General features: G+C 27.9%; 1 protein-coding gene across 1 annotated transcript in view; it reads right to left on the bottom strand.

Moving 5' to 3' along the window:
- Positions 1 to 14,599, bottom strand: part of LOC129988171 (guanine nucleotide-binding protein G(i) subunit alpha-like) — a 35,047-nt gene extending 20,448 nt beyond the window's left edge. Inside the window, exon 1 of the mRNA XM_056096323.1 lies at positions 14,164 to 14,599. Coding sequence (XP_055952298.1) covers positions 14,164 to 14,284 — 121 coding nt within the window. The 5' untranslated portion in view covers positions 14,285 to 14,599. The remainder of the gene's footprint in view (positions 1 to 14,163) is intronic.
- Between the last annotated feature and the right edge of the window lie 349 nt (positions 14,600 to 14,948).

Raw genomic sequence — 14,948 nt, 5'->3', positions numbered from 1 at the left:
AAGCATTTTTTTCAACTAGAAAATATATGCTACGGCGAAACATTTAGAAAATAGTTATTAGATAAGGATTAGAACGGACAACCTGTATAATATAACAGTATTTATAAAGTCAAATTCCGCCAAACTATCATGCCTCTTTTGGCAAATAGTATTTAAATGGACCATGAAAGTGAACTGATAAGGAAAACGGATGAAACCCGAAAAGTGAAACAGTCCATCGCCCTCGAATAGAATTTACCCCTTGCTTTTGGGTGACAGAATGGCGTCGAAAAGGGAAGGATGCCGGTAAAAAAAATCTTCCGGACAAAAGACCAGTAAGCTTAAAATGGTAATGATGCCATAAATAAATAAATAAAAAGTAATCAACCTTAAATTTTAAACAGTATTTGTCAGCCAAAAAGAAATGATATTTGAAAATATGCCTACTTTTAGAAATCCCAATTGTGTATATTGAATAACATTTTTATTTCGAATTTAATTTATCATTACAAAATTGATGGATTCAATTTGCTGTACCATTAGTAATCAACCGATCTCTAATTATTATTTTAAAGATAGCGCAACAAATCTTCAGATGTGTTGTACTTTAATAATCTATCGTATTTGAATAATCTTATATAAAAGGTTATATAATAAGAAATCGGTTACAATTTCATGAATTGTATTTTTCAGGCATACATACATGTGTGTATAGTATACTTTTCGAAAAGTTATCAATTAAAAATAGGATCAAAATGCAATTACATGTTGCAGTTATTCATTTCTTGCTTTCACCCCTTCTCTCAATACATATCTATCAACTGAACAAGTGGCTAGTGAGGTGGCGTGGTCACCGTAAACTGAGGAATAAAGGAAATTGTTATAAAAAAGAAGAGTCCACCTAATACCCTATACCTAATAAAACTATAGGCTCATTACTGGAACTTGCACATAAATTCGATCAATGCATTTTTAAAGATCTTGATATATGATCATTTATTATTTTTCACTTGTGCATGCCGAACAAATATTAAATCCATTTATTTATGTATCTACTTTAAACGACACGTAATTCCAAAATTTATGACACATTTTTAGATATTTCTGGGGATTTCTATATTATTATTATTATTACTTCTTCTATAAATACAAAATCACAAACAGAAGTGATAAATGTTAATAAATTAACGCTTCTATATCGAAATGTTAAATCTAAAGAAAGCTTTTCAACAATTAAACGCAATGTTTGCTATGCCAGCATAAAATGTTTCGGTAAACGGTTACAAATGTTTCGATTTGAAACAATATTGGTTAACTGTTAAGAAAACATCACAAATATATTGTTCGAAGAATTTTACCAATTACATATATAATGCTATTCTTTAAGTTTTGGAACAGTCAAATTGGTGAGTACTTTAAATTTGAAAAATTAATTTATACCAACTTGATATAAACTTTGCCAAGCAACGCTTTTCTTCATAACCAAGTTTCTGTCCTTAAACTTAGAAATATTGTTATGGTCTGACAATGCAATGTATTAAATTTTATTTTATTTTATTTATGACGATAATGATGACATGTCTAACGAATCTTAGGACACCAAAATCCTCCGCCAAAGATAATGCTAAGTTAAAAAAGGGGTAAAAGTGAAAGATTTTATGCTTTTCCATATCAAATAAGGTCACACTTCGGGAAAACTTTCAACAGCAAAACACGTTGTGGAAAAGTTCTTAAAAAAAAAGGACAAAAAATTATAATAAGGGAAAATGGAAATTTTGATAAACTATTATCTAATGTTGTATGCAGAAAATTAAGAGCAATTTTTTATTTGTTACGCCATTGAAATTACAATGTAATAACGAAGAGATAGCAGCTGAAGTTTAAATGGAACAGGAATGTGTAATACCTATAAATTCAAATCTTTAGTAATGAATTGGAACATTAGGATTTTTTCGAACTAAATGCTCAAAGATTGCATCCGGATTCTGAAACGTTTCTAGGGCAATTTATCTATCATTCCGCCATACTGCTCTTGAAAACCGACAAAGTAATAAATGGAAAGCAAATAAATCTTTGCGTAACGCGATAGTGATGGGTGAAACTTACAGTTTCGATAGCGGAGCTTAAATGTAAGTGTGAGTAATTTAAGCACGGAGCGGCTCTTTGAATGTGTAGAAGTCGTAAGTCTTGAAAGCACGAGTGGCTACTACTGTTTAAAGAATTGCAAAGAAACTGCAAACATACTTAACAGCACTCAAAAGGATAAGAAAGGAGGAAGGGGGAAAAATGTAATTGGAAACATCGCTGCCCAAATTTATAGCACTATGTCCAACTTAAATGATAATTCAACTCAGTAGCAATTATAAATTAATTATAAAAGGATGTTAAAAAGTTAAGATCCTTGTTTCTTCATAAGTGACCTTAAACGACATGTCGGTCAGGCGATTTATGAAGAGAAAAAGGGATAGTATTTCATTTAAAAAAAAGAGGCATTTAACAGCTTAAGTGGAGAATGAAAAGACTGTATATTTGAAAGAATGTCAAGAAAAAGATACGATTTTTTTTTTCTTTTTCTGTAGCATACCATGCATTTTCGTACAACCATAAAAATTAATCAGAAAAAAAAAAGTGAAAGCAGTTTCTTAAACTAATTGATTAATTTGTTCAAATTAAGAATTCGAGAGTCCTAAACTAATCACTATCAAAAATCTAAAAATTTTCAATTTCAGAAAAATTACCAGCGCAACTTATAAATATTTGTAATATCATCACATTTTTATAATGAATAACACTAGATCATTAAAGCAGAGCTCAATTGAAAGAAATATAAAACTCTGTACAGTGATGGCTTAAAACTGCGTATCAACATTATTGTGCACAAGGAAATTCGCAAAATTAAAGAATATGGGAAAATTAATTCAGCATTACAATTTTATAAATGAATTAAGCGAATGTTTTATGTCCCCAACAATACGAAAACTTCCCAAGCATTTCTATATAATGGTACTGAACCACTCAATATTTTATTATGTCTTACAATATTTGTTTCTTTTTAAAAAGTTTACATTTCTCAAGCATATCCTCCGAAAGATCATAACAATCTCAGCCATCATTCCTTGAACAGGCAGTAAAAGTCACGAAACCATAAAACAAAAATTAGAAAAATGGCAAGAATCAATTTTACGAGTAACACCCAAAACATAGTTAAAGAAGCTTTGGTCCCTAATTGCAGACAAAACACGGCCCACAAAACAACACATCTTCATTCTCACACAGCATATTTTCCAAAAAATAAATTTTACGTAAAAAATAACATAAGCCGCCTGGAAGTAATTTTTTGGTTCCCCGGTGCGTAACCAATCGGACAGTGCATGACAATCAAGATGCGTTGAAATCTCGTCATCAGCCATGGAGAACGGACTGGTTTTACTCACAAAGGAATAAGACGATGCTATCGTGCCTTATTTGTATTTCATTTTTGTCTTTTTCATCTGCAGCTGAGTTGTGCACCGAATTCGAGAGGCATCTTAAAATTTGTAGCTACGGAACTGCGCATTTGCTCATCGAATCAGAACTGAATTTTTATTTATCTTTCCTTTTCTACCGGCAGACGATTTTCGCTCCTTGATGGCTCAATGAATTGCAATAGAGACACGAAAATTCTGGTAATACGCCGAGAGTTGAAGAACAATGCATTTCGAAGACGGGACGATTCTGTCATTATTTCATTTTGGCACTTGACGAACAATTCGAACGAAATATCGGAAACGGAACTATCAACCATTGAATTGCTGCATTTGATTCGATTAGGTTCTGTGAAAGAAGTAGTAAGGAATTTTCACTTGAAAAATATATTGACGTGCTAACAGATTTATACTCGGATGAGAAAAGCTCGATTACATCGTTTCGATAAAAATGATATAAATTATGCATTAATTATAATGCTTTTTAAAATATAATTTTAAGAAAAATATTTCAAACGATTACGATTTATTTATCATTTTAAAATAAAAAAAAAATATTAATGAACGATAAATGCAAAGAATGAAAATACTATTCAAAAATCCCCACAAATTCTTCAAAATATAATCAAAATTTTAAAGGGAAGTAAATATTATTTTAAACAGTACCTCAATGAAGTTGAAATATACAGTTTTAGATGAGCAAGAAGTGAGCATTTTTGTAAAACGTGGAATGAAAATGAAAAATAATACAGCATCCAAATAAAAAACTTCTAACATTCAGAGGTCACTGATACAGCAAAAATTTAATCTACTAGTTCAATTTCAGAAAACTGAGAAAGTTTGTAAATAATCATCTGGTGGAACAATACTTCAATTAAAGTGATGCCAACCTACAAGACAAATTTAATGAGTGTCATCTATGCGCATACTATTTTCTGCAGTGTTATTTTGATGTCATTTTCTTCTGTACACATCATAAACATTGCATGAGGCATTTGCCTATGTCAACTCAGTATGGCATCTATTCACAATCTATGAGGCTTCAGTATAATTATAAGTCTTCTAGCTCTCTAATTCAATATGCTTGTAAATTTGTAATGCCTTATTTTTTAAAAAAAATGTAAAACAAGATTTTTTTTTCAATATAAATCTGGCATTCTATTTAAGTCTTCTAGTTCTCTAATTCAATATGCTTGTAAATTTATAATGCCTTATTTTTTTAAATATAAAAAAATGTAAAACAAGATTTTTTTTTTCAATATAAATCTTGCATTCTATTTAATTTTAAGTCTTCTAGCTCTCTAATTCAATATGCTTGTAAATTTGTAATGTCTTATTTTTTTAAAATAAAATAAAAAAAGTAAAATAAAAAAAAATTTCAATATAAATCTTGCATTCCATTTCCTCCATCATATTCAAAAATTTTCATTTCCTGTTTAAAATAGCAGTGATTTCCAATCTCTTATCAGACTGCATGGGTGGTTTTATTTATGTAAGTAAAATTATCCGATCCATTCTTGCATCGAGGATGAAAGATCAGAGTAACTGTTACTTTTTTTAGAATAAATAATTACTTTGGAGATTTCGATTCTAGATGGGTGTGGTTTCTTCAAGACTGGTGAGCATCGTTTTTCTACATATCCTTAAATAAACATCATAACAAAGGGGGGGGAGTAAAATACAGCGTTTTCTCTAATATAAGGTACAGACAAGAACAATTTACATAAGGTTTTGAAATTTTCTTCAATATAAAATTATTTTAGAGAATTTCATTAAAAGAATAATATCGATTCTTATTCTACCCATTGATGTGTGCAGAAAAAAAAAATAAACAAAAAACTGCTATAAAAGAAAAACTGATACCAGATCGAGCAAATTTTTTTAGTTTACAATAATTTCATTTGTGCAATTAAAACCTAGTTTTTATTTTATTAAATACGTAACAATCTTGCTAGAGAGAAATAAATTAATATGGTGACAGTTTATCTTATTTTTGGATTAACAACAAAGTGTAAGTTGATAAACCAGTTTGTAATTGCCATCAGCAGTTATTAATGTGTATCTGGCTACTGGTAAAAATGGCAGAAAGCGACAGACTAGGCAATGAAAGAGGTCCACAAAATTATGACCTTTACATGACATCAAAAGATGATCTCTACTATTCATATTCAGAATGAATCATTCGAACAGAGCCACTTCCCCGTTCTTAGGGATAAATTCCGCTCAAGTAACTTCACTATTTATTAATTCACTTTTTATCTAATGTTTTTAAAGTTTTGTATTAAAAAGAAATTATGACTTTTCCGTGTTAATTATGGGTGCATTTGGCTGCCATGCATAGACGAGGAATGGGATTTTTTTTTATAATTAGCAAATTTTTATTAATTTTAAGACGAAATTAAAATTTTAAAATTACTAGAACATATTAAGAACAGAGAAAATACATGTGGAGGATTCATTTTGTCAATCGAATAAAACCAAAATTTAACATTGAATCACATTTGTTGTCACAAGATATATCGAATTTTACTTATTTAAGTCATTCCATTTACGAGTTATTGCGTTTATATGCGTGCAAAAATATATATTAACAGATGGCCACCCGTTTGAAGGATTTAGTTCAAAACTAGATAAAAAAAATCTATCTTTTTTTTTTTTTTAATTTGGGGTAACAAATTTTATTTACATAGTCTATTGGAATTTTGTATAGTTACCGAGTTCACTTATTCTCGAATAAGCAAAGGCAGACTTCGTAAAAAAATTTCATAGAAATCCACAAATTTAGTTGTAAGCTCATGTACGAAATTTCATCTGTCTAGCTTAAAGCATTTTTAAGTTATCGTATATGGACTCAGGGAGATCTGAAACGTGAAAATTCGTCAAAAGTTTTGAAACGTGGAGATTTAATTTTTTTGACGATTCCAATATTCCCTCACTACTCCTATTTCCTCTATACGACTATTTATGAAAAAAGTAATAGATTTCTGTTTAGATTTATATATATATATATAAAGAATGAAAAGTAAAGATTTTATAATCATGAGCCATCTGCCCAAATTGGATAATTAAACGAATAATAATGTTTCTGTTTTATTACTGGCACGTAGTAGGAGAAACGGCGTTATTTTAAAACAGCAATTCAAATAAATTTGGCAAATTAAAAAATTGTTATACAGTAGTTAATTACACCAATAGTCACATTTTTGTAGAATCTGTCTATGGAGATTAATGCAATATCGCCAATTAAGGCAATGAAGACAATGCAACACTCACAAATAAGAAGTATCTTTCATTACAAAATGCTATAATTCAGAATACAAATGACAGCAATAGGCGAAAGTGAGAAGCCAGCTGACACATCGTCTACAAATATAACACAAGTAGACATCAACGTACTTAAAAAAAAAAAAAAAAAATAAAATAAACATTTGAATTGGAGTTAGTTATATTAACGTCCCGTTTTAAAGCAACACTAAGGCTATTTTGGGATGAAGCTCGTAATTTTAAACCGCGGTCAGATGATAAGGACGACACCTCAGCATTCGAATTGGAAAAAGATATGACAACGTACAGGATGAGACTTTTCTAATAGATATTTTATTATAATTTTATTGAAAACTCAACTAATCCTCCTTCTGCTTTAAGTCCTAATATTATTTTACAGCAATTTTCTAAACTCGTTGTGATTAGTGGGATTTTCATTCAACTTATGGGAATTAACAACTAAATGCATGAAAAATGAAAAGAATTAAACAATAAAATGGCATGCTGCCATTCCACATTAAAACATGAACGATTGTCGTACCATCACCAAAACGATGATGTCAAAGCTGACTGAAAGTCAAACACAAGAGAAACCATAAATTCTTATTCCACTAAGCATAAAAACACCTGTAATACTTCCACAAAAGAATCAAATTCGCTGATACGAATTCGCATTATACTTAACTAATGCATGTGTTCATTTGCATACAATCTTCAGCTTCTTGAATATTACCAGGTGAAAGAGAGGTGGTTCAACTTTTCACTCATAACGCGAAAGGTTAAACACGCAACAAAGTCTTCGCTATATAATATCTTGCAGATAAGAAAACATTCTATTCCCAAATAGCTTACTAAACTTGCAGTAGGCATACAGCTTAGCAAACAATTTCATTCGATTATATTTTCAGAATACCAAAAGAAAACATATGACACGGACATAATGATGACAGCAAAGTGTAATTTCCCCTTCCCCTCTCATCTATCTGAAGAAAATGTTTATTTAGTAGATATGATTATCATTATTTTAAGATGTAAAATTTATAAGGATCTAAAAAGGCAATATTTTGAAAATGGAGATGCAAGATTTGTCTCACAGCTTTCATGATAAAGTGAAGATATCATTATAAACATTTAAAAAAATATTTTCTGTCTGTCCTGTTATCATTCTAGAAAGTTATTTTGTGCCTTTAATTTAAAATAGATTATCTTTGAGATCGCTTTTAAGATGTATTTCGAACAAACCGAAATATGAAATTAAGCATCGAAATTATCGAACACACAGAACGGCAGATGAGTTAATTTATTTTGAAATAAATCTGAATCTAAAAAGCTAATAAAAGAGATAGAAGATCATGATAATTTAACTTAAAGGCTTTTATGGAACTTTTCGACTACCTCAGAATCCCAAGTTTTCCTCCCAGATTTTAACGAGCTCAGAGATAGGAAATTGTAACTAGATTTTTTTTTTTTTTTTTTTATATTACTTCCATTTGATAAATACAATGATTCAAGATGAATACAAAATTTTAAGGAAAGTGTCAAAGAAATTTAACATTCATTTGTCTTACTCTCAATTGAATTGAATGAATGTTTTTATCATACATTCATTTTCGTAACTATAATGAGCAAAAGATAATTAAATTATTTCTGGTTCAGTCCAGTCTCCAAAAATCACTGTCTTGTGTAATATTTCAACTCGAGAACGATTCTTTGATTCATAATTTTCTTTAGGGGCTTTCAAATAATTTTTTATTTATTTTTAACTATAAAGAAGGTTCTCTAGAATAAAAGATATAAAAAGAAGCATTTTCTCCCCTCCCTTACACAAAAGAACAGCAAATGGGAAGGAAATCTATGTTGAAACTACGCAAAGCACGCGTGTGAGATCTACTGATAAGAGAATCTAAAACAAGGTTTTTTGATTACAACAAAATGCGATAAAGCAATGCGACTAAGTTCATTTCCGTATTTAAAAAAATCCTTTTTTTTAAAAAAATTCCGAAACAATCTAAAACTATCTTCAGATTATAACGGATACATTAAGAGACAAACAGCAAGAGTTTGTAAAACCCTTTGATCAACAATTGCTGTAATAACATCTGAATACACGTCTGAAACATAAGTTGGCATCTACTATTAAAAAAATATATGTTTATTGTTGCTCGTATGTTAACGTGCTTCAATTTCAAGTCACAGACGATTCGGACTTTTTAAAAAATAAATATCGAAGTATAATAAATATCCGGACATAAAAATAACACACAATCAATAAATAATATTACTCAGCAGTAAAACACAACTACGATAAAAAAAATGATGGCACAGCAATAATCAAGAGATAGAATATAGATGATTTAAGAAAAATCGAATTTAAAATTAATACTGTGGCACTATTTTGTATTGAAATCAATTTTTCTTTTCTAACCGTGACATTTTAATTGGAAATTCTTCAGCCAAATACCTATATATCTAAGCCTTCCCCATCGCCCATTTGATTTCATTTAGCTGTAGCCAAACTTTCATAAAATTCAATGGAATTGGTCCATATCGGAATTTTCGCGTGGAACAAATTACTTCATCTTTATATTATAATTTTATTTTGTCACCATCGTTTCTTTAGAGAAAGAAATAACTGCTAGTTTTCATTTCCAGTTTAATTTAACTGATTTCCAAATGAAAATAATTCCTTTAATGTTGTAAAATAAATTGTAACTATTAATCTCCCTTTAAAAAATGATAAATAAAACCTGATCAAATTTTATCTAAATTAATATTAAAAAAAAGATGATATAGTGGAATAAACAAATATTTAGGAATCAGTGCTATGATTTATATATTACAGATTATTTTTATACCTTATTAACTGCAATATAATTGCAATTGTTCCAATAAAAATTTTAAATTTAAATTCTGTAAAATTATAATTAATGATCAATTATAAATATCAAAAAAAATGCATAAAAAAAGAATTATGCCAATGATCATTGAGTACTTGTAAGGAGGGGGGGGGCACAGATTTAATTTACAGAATGCTAGTTAAAATTTGATTATACTTCTTAACACTCTACAGTAACTTATCTTTTTAATTAATCAAACCTAAAAGTAGTTCCACATTTTAAAAAAAATGAATACATTTGCAAAAATAAATTTACATCATGGCATGCTTGATGAAGTGTATAAAAATAAGAGGCCAAATTATATAGAATGATACAAAAAAAAAAATTGTTTCTAAAAAAATATGAATCCTGCAAATCACAGTTAGGTCTAAAAAGCAACAGATTAGTCAAGGTAATCTTGTTTTTTTTTTTTTTTTTTTAATTAGATTTCCCACAATATCTTTCTAGTTAAATACATTTTTTTCTTCAATGGTAAAAAGAAAGTTTTCATACCAAGACTTCTTAGCTATAAAAATATTTGTCAAACATCCATGAATTTTTCAAAAATGTCTAAAATGTCTCGACCCATGTGTCAACAATGAGAAACTTGAATTAATAGTTTGCTATTATTATAAAAAAGGATTATTTCATGGTTTGTTACATTTTGTTCAAACTTTTTCAATTATTCCTTAGCTATCAACACTTAATCATGGCATTTTTGAGTCAATTTTAAAAGAAAACATTTATTTATAGTTCTGTCAGATATCTCTTTTAATTTGGCCAAATAATTTTAAAACATGAAGGAAAATTATTAGGAGGAAAATACTTTTATGGTTGCTGATATGGTTGATTCAGCTGTTGCAGCTAACAGCTGATTATTTAAGCATACAATATGCAAAAATCAGCTCTTAGAACTGAATTTTAAAAAAGGTTTGAAAATTTTAAATCCTTGGGGAGAAAAATTCTTCAATTTTCTCCATTAATGTATATTAAATACTTTATACAAATAAAAGTAATTAAGATCCAATGCAATCAAATTTAAGGGTAATGTTCAATGAAGTTGGAATGCCTGAAATTCATAAATATTAAATGACCAATTATGAAAGACTTGAAATTGGCATGTGAACTTCTTTTCATGCTTGGAAGTACTAATGGAAAAAAACAAATTGTATTTATTTATGAAAGGAGATAAGACTTCTATTGAATTTGAATTATTGCATTCAGTTTTGGAATTACTGGATCAGTTTTTAAATCAATCACAGCAAACAATATACTAGTAAAAATAGAAAAGACAATGATAAACGAAAAAAAAGCCTAGTATTGTTTTTTCCATCTCTCTTTAGCAATTTGTATACACTTAGATTTATGTCTATATGACTCGTTTAAGTTTAGCATCCTTAAACTTTAGTCTGGTTTTTTACATTATTGTAGGCATTTATAAAAGATAAAGAAAAAATTTATTTTTTCAAAAAATTAAACCCAAGTCTTGTATTAATGTTCCATTTATTTTAAAAGGGTTAAGTATTCAAATTGTACAGTATGCATGATTTGACATTTCTTACAAATAAATTAGATAGTACAAAAAAGTATTTATAATGTGTACAATATTTTTTATTCTAAGGTGTAATTTTTTTACAAAAAAAAAAAAAAAAAGCCTTGTGTAGTGCATATTTATAAGATATTGGAAAGTGCTCAGAAAATATGAATCGCATTTTTGTACAAAAAGATTACAGTGTTAAAAATGGGAAAAAAGTCAGAAATTACAGAATTCCAGCATTTTTTTAAAAATATAATTTGCTTTTCAATAACAATAAGCCAAATAATTGAGATTTTAATGTTTATGAATTCATGAATCCTTTTTCAGTTTTTCCGCTGAATATGTGTGAATATACTTATAATGAGCATACATTATATTATAATGAGCATATGTAAACAAAATGTTTTAAACAGTAGCATGGCCACTTTTGAATTTTTAAACAATTCATTCCATTCCAGGAGGCATAATTTATATACAAGTAGCAATGATGGAGCCGATGTCTATTCACAAGCGATATAAAAGAGTGTTGATCTAGGAAAGGGAACCTAGGTATCCATTAAAGAATGCAGCACATACTAAGGAATTTCATCCCTTCAATTGGAATGTGGGAACCTGCTGATTAAAGCAGTTTTACAGAACGTGTGAAGCATTAATTAAATTAAAAAATGTGGAATTGGATCAGGAAACAAGTGAGCATTTTAGAACGAAGTTCACTTGGGCTAAATCAAGACAAAAATTAGGAAATTTAGTAAGATATAACTAGATTAAGATATTATATATATATATATATATATATATATATATATATATATATATATATATATATATATATATATATATATATATATATATATATTGTTTTATTCAATATTTGCAAAATGAAAAATTGCACTTAAAATATTAACAAAATGTTTTCTTCAACAAAACATAAAATGATACGAGATATCCTTTACAAAGTAAAAAAATGTTGTTTATCCTACCAAACAAACACAAGACAGAGCTTTTACATTTTAAATGAAATATTTAAAAATATGTTATCGTCATAATTAAGAACATAAAAAAGTAATTGTCATTCATTTTACATTAAGAAATATATTGATTCACAAAAAAAATCTCAATATGTTCGAAAACATTTTAAAGAGCATAATCGAACTTCTATAATTTTACCTGAAGACAGAATATATTATTTCTACATAGAGGTTAAATGACTTGATTTGTTCATCAGATTTTACGCAGCATAATTGAATTAAATTAAATTTTTGAATGAATTAAATTTTTAATGAATTCTTACAAATTTTAATAAAGTAGAGCTATTTTTTTTAACCAATTGCATGCACATTATTTTACTCCTTTAAAAATAATAAATTCATTAAATATGATTACTATCAATAAAATCATCTTTGATTGCAAATGTATTTAAAAAAAAATGAGTTATGAAAAGCTTATATACTTTAATGTAGTTGTTTTGAATAGACATTCATTGCATTAGCACACTAGCAACAAAAAAAATCTTTACCATATGCATACAACTTTTGCATACAAACCTACATACAAAATATAAATTTTGTATCCAATTTATGCATCTTACAATTAGGAAATCATTGTATAAAAGCCATGATATTTTCAAATTAAAAAAGCATTAAATTTATATATCATTGATAGTTAAAAATAAGGACATACAAGAGAATAAATTATTTGATGGCAAATTGTACGAAGTTGTAATTTTAAGATGATAATCTTTGTGTATGTGCATGTTAATCTTTGTTTAATAAATATGTTAATCTTTTAATTTCCTTATTACATTAGTTTGCCGAGTTACATAGTTTGGCTAGAATTTCCTACTAGGCGAAACTCATACTTGATTCTCCTACTTTACCAAAAATATGATAGCTGAATAAATTATATTTATTAATTAGAACACATAATTCAAACAAGGGATTTTTTTTTTTTGCTTTGTTTTTTACAATTACCAAATGCCTAAATTACCTATATTTTCAGTAAAAAAAAATTTACATTTCAACATTTATAATTTATAGAGAATTTAAATGATGATAATTATTCTGCTAAATCTCACCAGTGAATTATGCTTTTGCTATTAATCAAACATCAAGCCCTAGAATAAAAAAAAAAAAAAGGCTGTATATAATAAGCCAAACTACTATACAAAGATTTAATAATACAGAACTATTTTACTATAAATAAATCTTGCTATATCTCTCAGAAATCAGTTTGCATTGAAATAGTTTGCTGCACTACTTTTAAGCAATAATATTAAGATTATTAATACTAGTATTTTTTTATTATTCATATTTCTGAAAGCACCTGCTTTAAGTAAGCATGTTAGAGAATTTTTAATTGATTCTTTAAAAAAAATTATTATCCTCATTGTTAATACTGTTTTATTATAACAACTATCACCAATGTTTATATTTAAACCAGAATGAAAACCATATTTCATAATAAAAAAATAAAATTAAAACGAATTCAACTATGGAAATATTTACAGTAGCATTCTTAAAAATTGATTTAGTTTAATTTCACAAGAAAATAACACCTTAAGTCTGCACTTTTCTATAAATTGAGTAGAATGTAAAAAATTTATATTTGTAATGATGCAAACACTTCATGACAAAATATAAAATTCCTTCAATCAAACCAATGAAACTAACATTTTCAATCAAAACGTGCATTGCAAGTAAGATTCCAAGTAAAAAAAAGTTGGTATAGGTAACATTCTGAGCTGTAATACGAATTTAATATGATTATTCAAGGCTCAAAACTTTCAAGAAAATAATATTTTAAAACTTGCGATGAAAAATTGTTTCTACGAAATCATGCTCGTTTTTATAAAAATACGAATGTAAATTCAATAAAAATTATTCGAATAAAAGAAAATAATTTTAAAAAACTAATTATTCCACACAAATTATTTAAAATCTGCATAATAGAACTTACATCACAATCTGTATGTGCATATTATTAAACTTCAGATGTTCTCATATGAATGACCACATCACATGAGACAAACAAAATAAAAACTTACCTAACAGGAGCAGTTTAACTTCACGAGCCTGGCGTTCTCCATCGGCTCTAAGATCTTTGTCAATTTTCTTTGACCTTTCGACAGCTTCTTTATCCGCAGCAGAACTTACGGCACAGCCCATATTGTAAAGTAAAAATTGACAGGATACAGAAAGTCAAGTGATACAAAAAAAAAATTACACAAGACAATCAACAGTTGCTATTTTCATCCATGTTAAATTACGCACATACCGGTAACGAAGAACTAACCGCTGATCAAATAAAATTAGTTCAAATGCTACAAAACCGATAATTAGACTACGAAGCGCAAGCTAGTAACCAATGTCAATCCCAAAATAATGAACATAAAAAAAAAACAGAAATAAAAGTTTTAATAACGTTAAACTATCATTTACTCCACACCCTTCCTTCGAAAGATTTCGGCCGATGCCAAACGTCAATCAAGAACTCTACAAGTTGTTGAAGAGACGGCGAAAAAACTTCCCTGAAAAGATAAAATTTTTCCCTATGCATGCTGAAGATTCCCTACTAAATAAATTGTTTCAAATTTCATTTCATATAATCTAAATTATATCAATATCAAACTTTGTTTATTTCAAAATTCAAACAATCCCTCATATTCATAAAAATAATTAAAACAAATATTTTTCTAGATTATATTTATTTTAATTTCAATTCATAACTCTTTTTTTTCAACAATGTGAGAAATCTACTTCCGTTCAAATTAATCTTGAAAAAATATCCCATGAAATAAGATAAAAACAGTAATAAACATATATCAGTTCC

The sequence above is a fragment of the Argiope bruennichi genome, chromosome 10, assembly GCF_947563725.1.
Source record: "Argiope bruennichi chromosome 10, qqArgBrue1.1, whole genome shotgun sequence".
NCBI classification, from domain to species: domain Eukaryota; kingdom Metazoa; phylum Arthropoda; class Arachnida; order Araneae; family Araneidae; genus Argiope; species Argiope bruennichi.
Note: the sequence above shows the minus strand (reverse complement) of the source record. Positions and strands in the feature narration are given on the sequence as shown.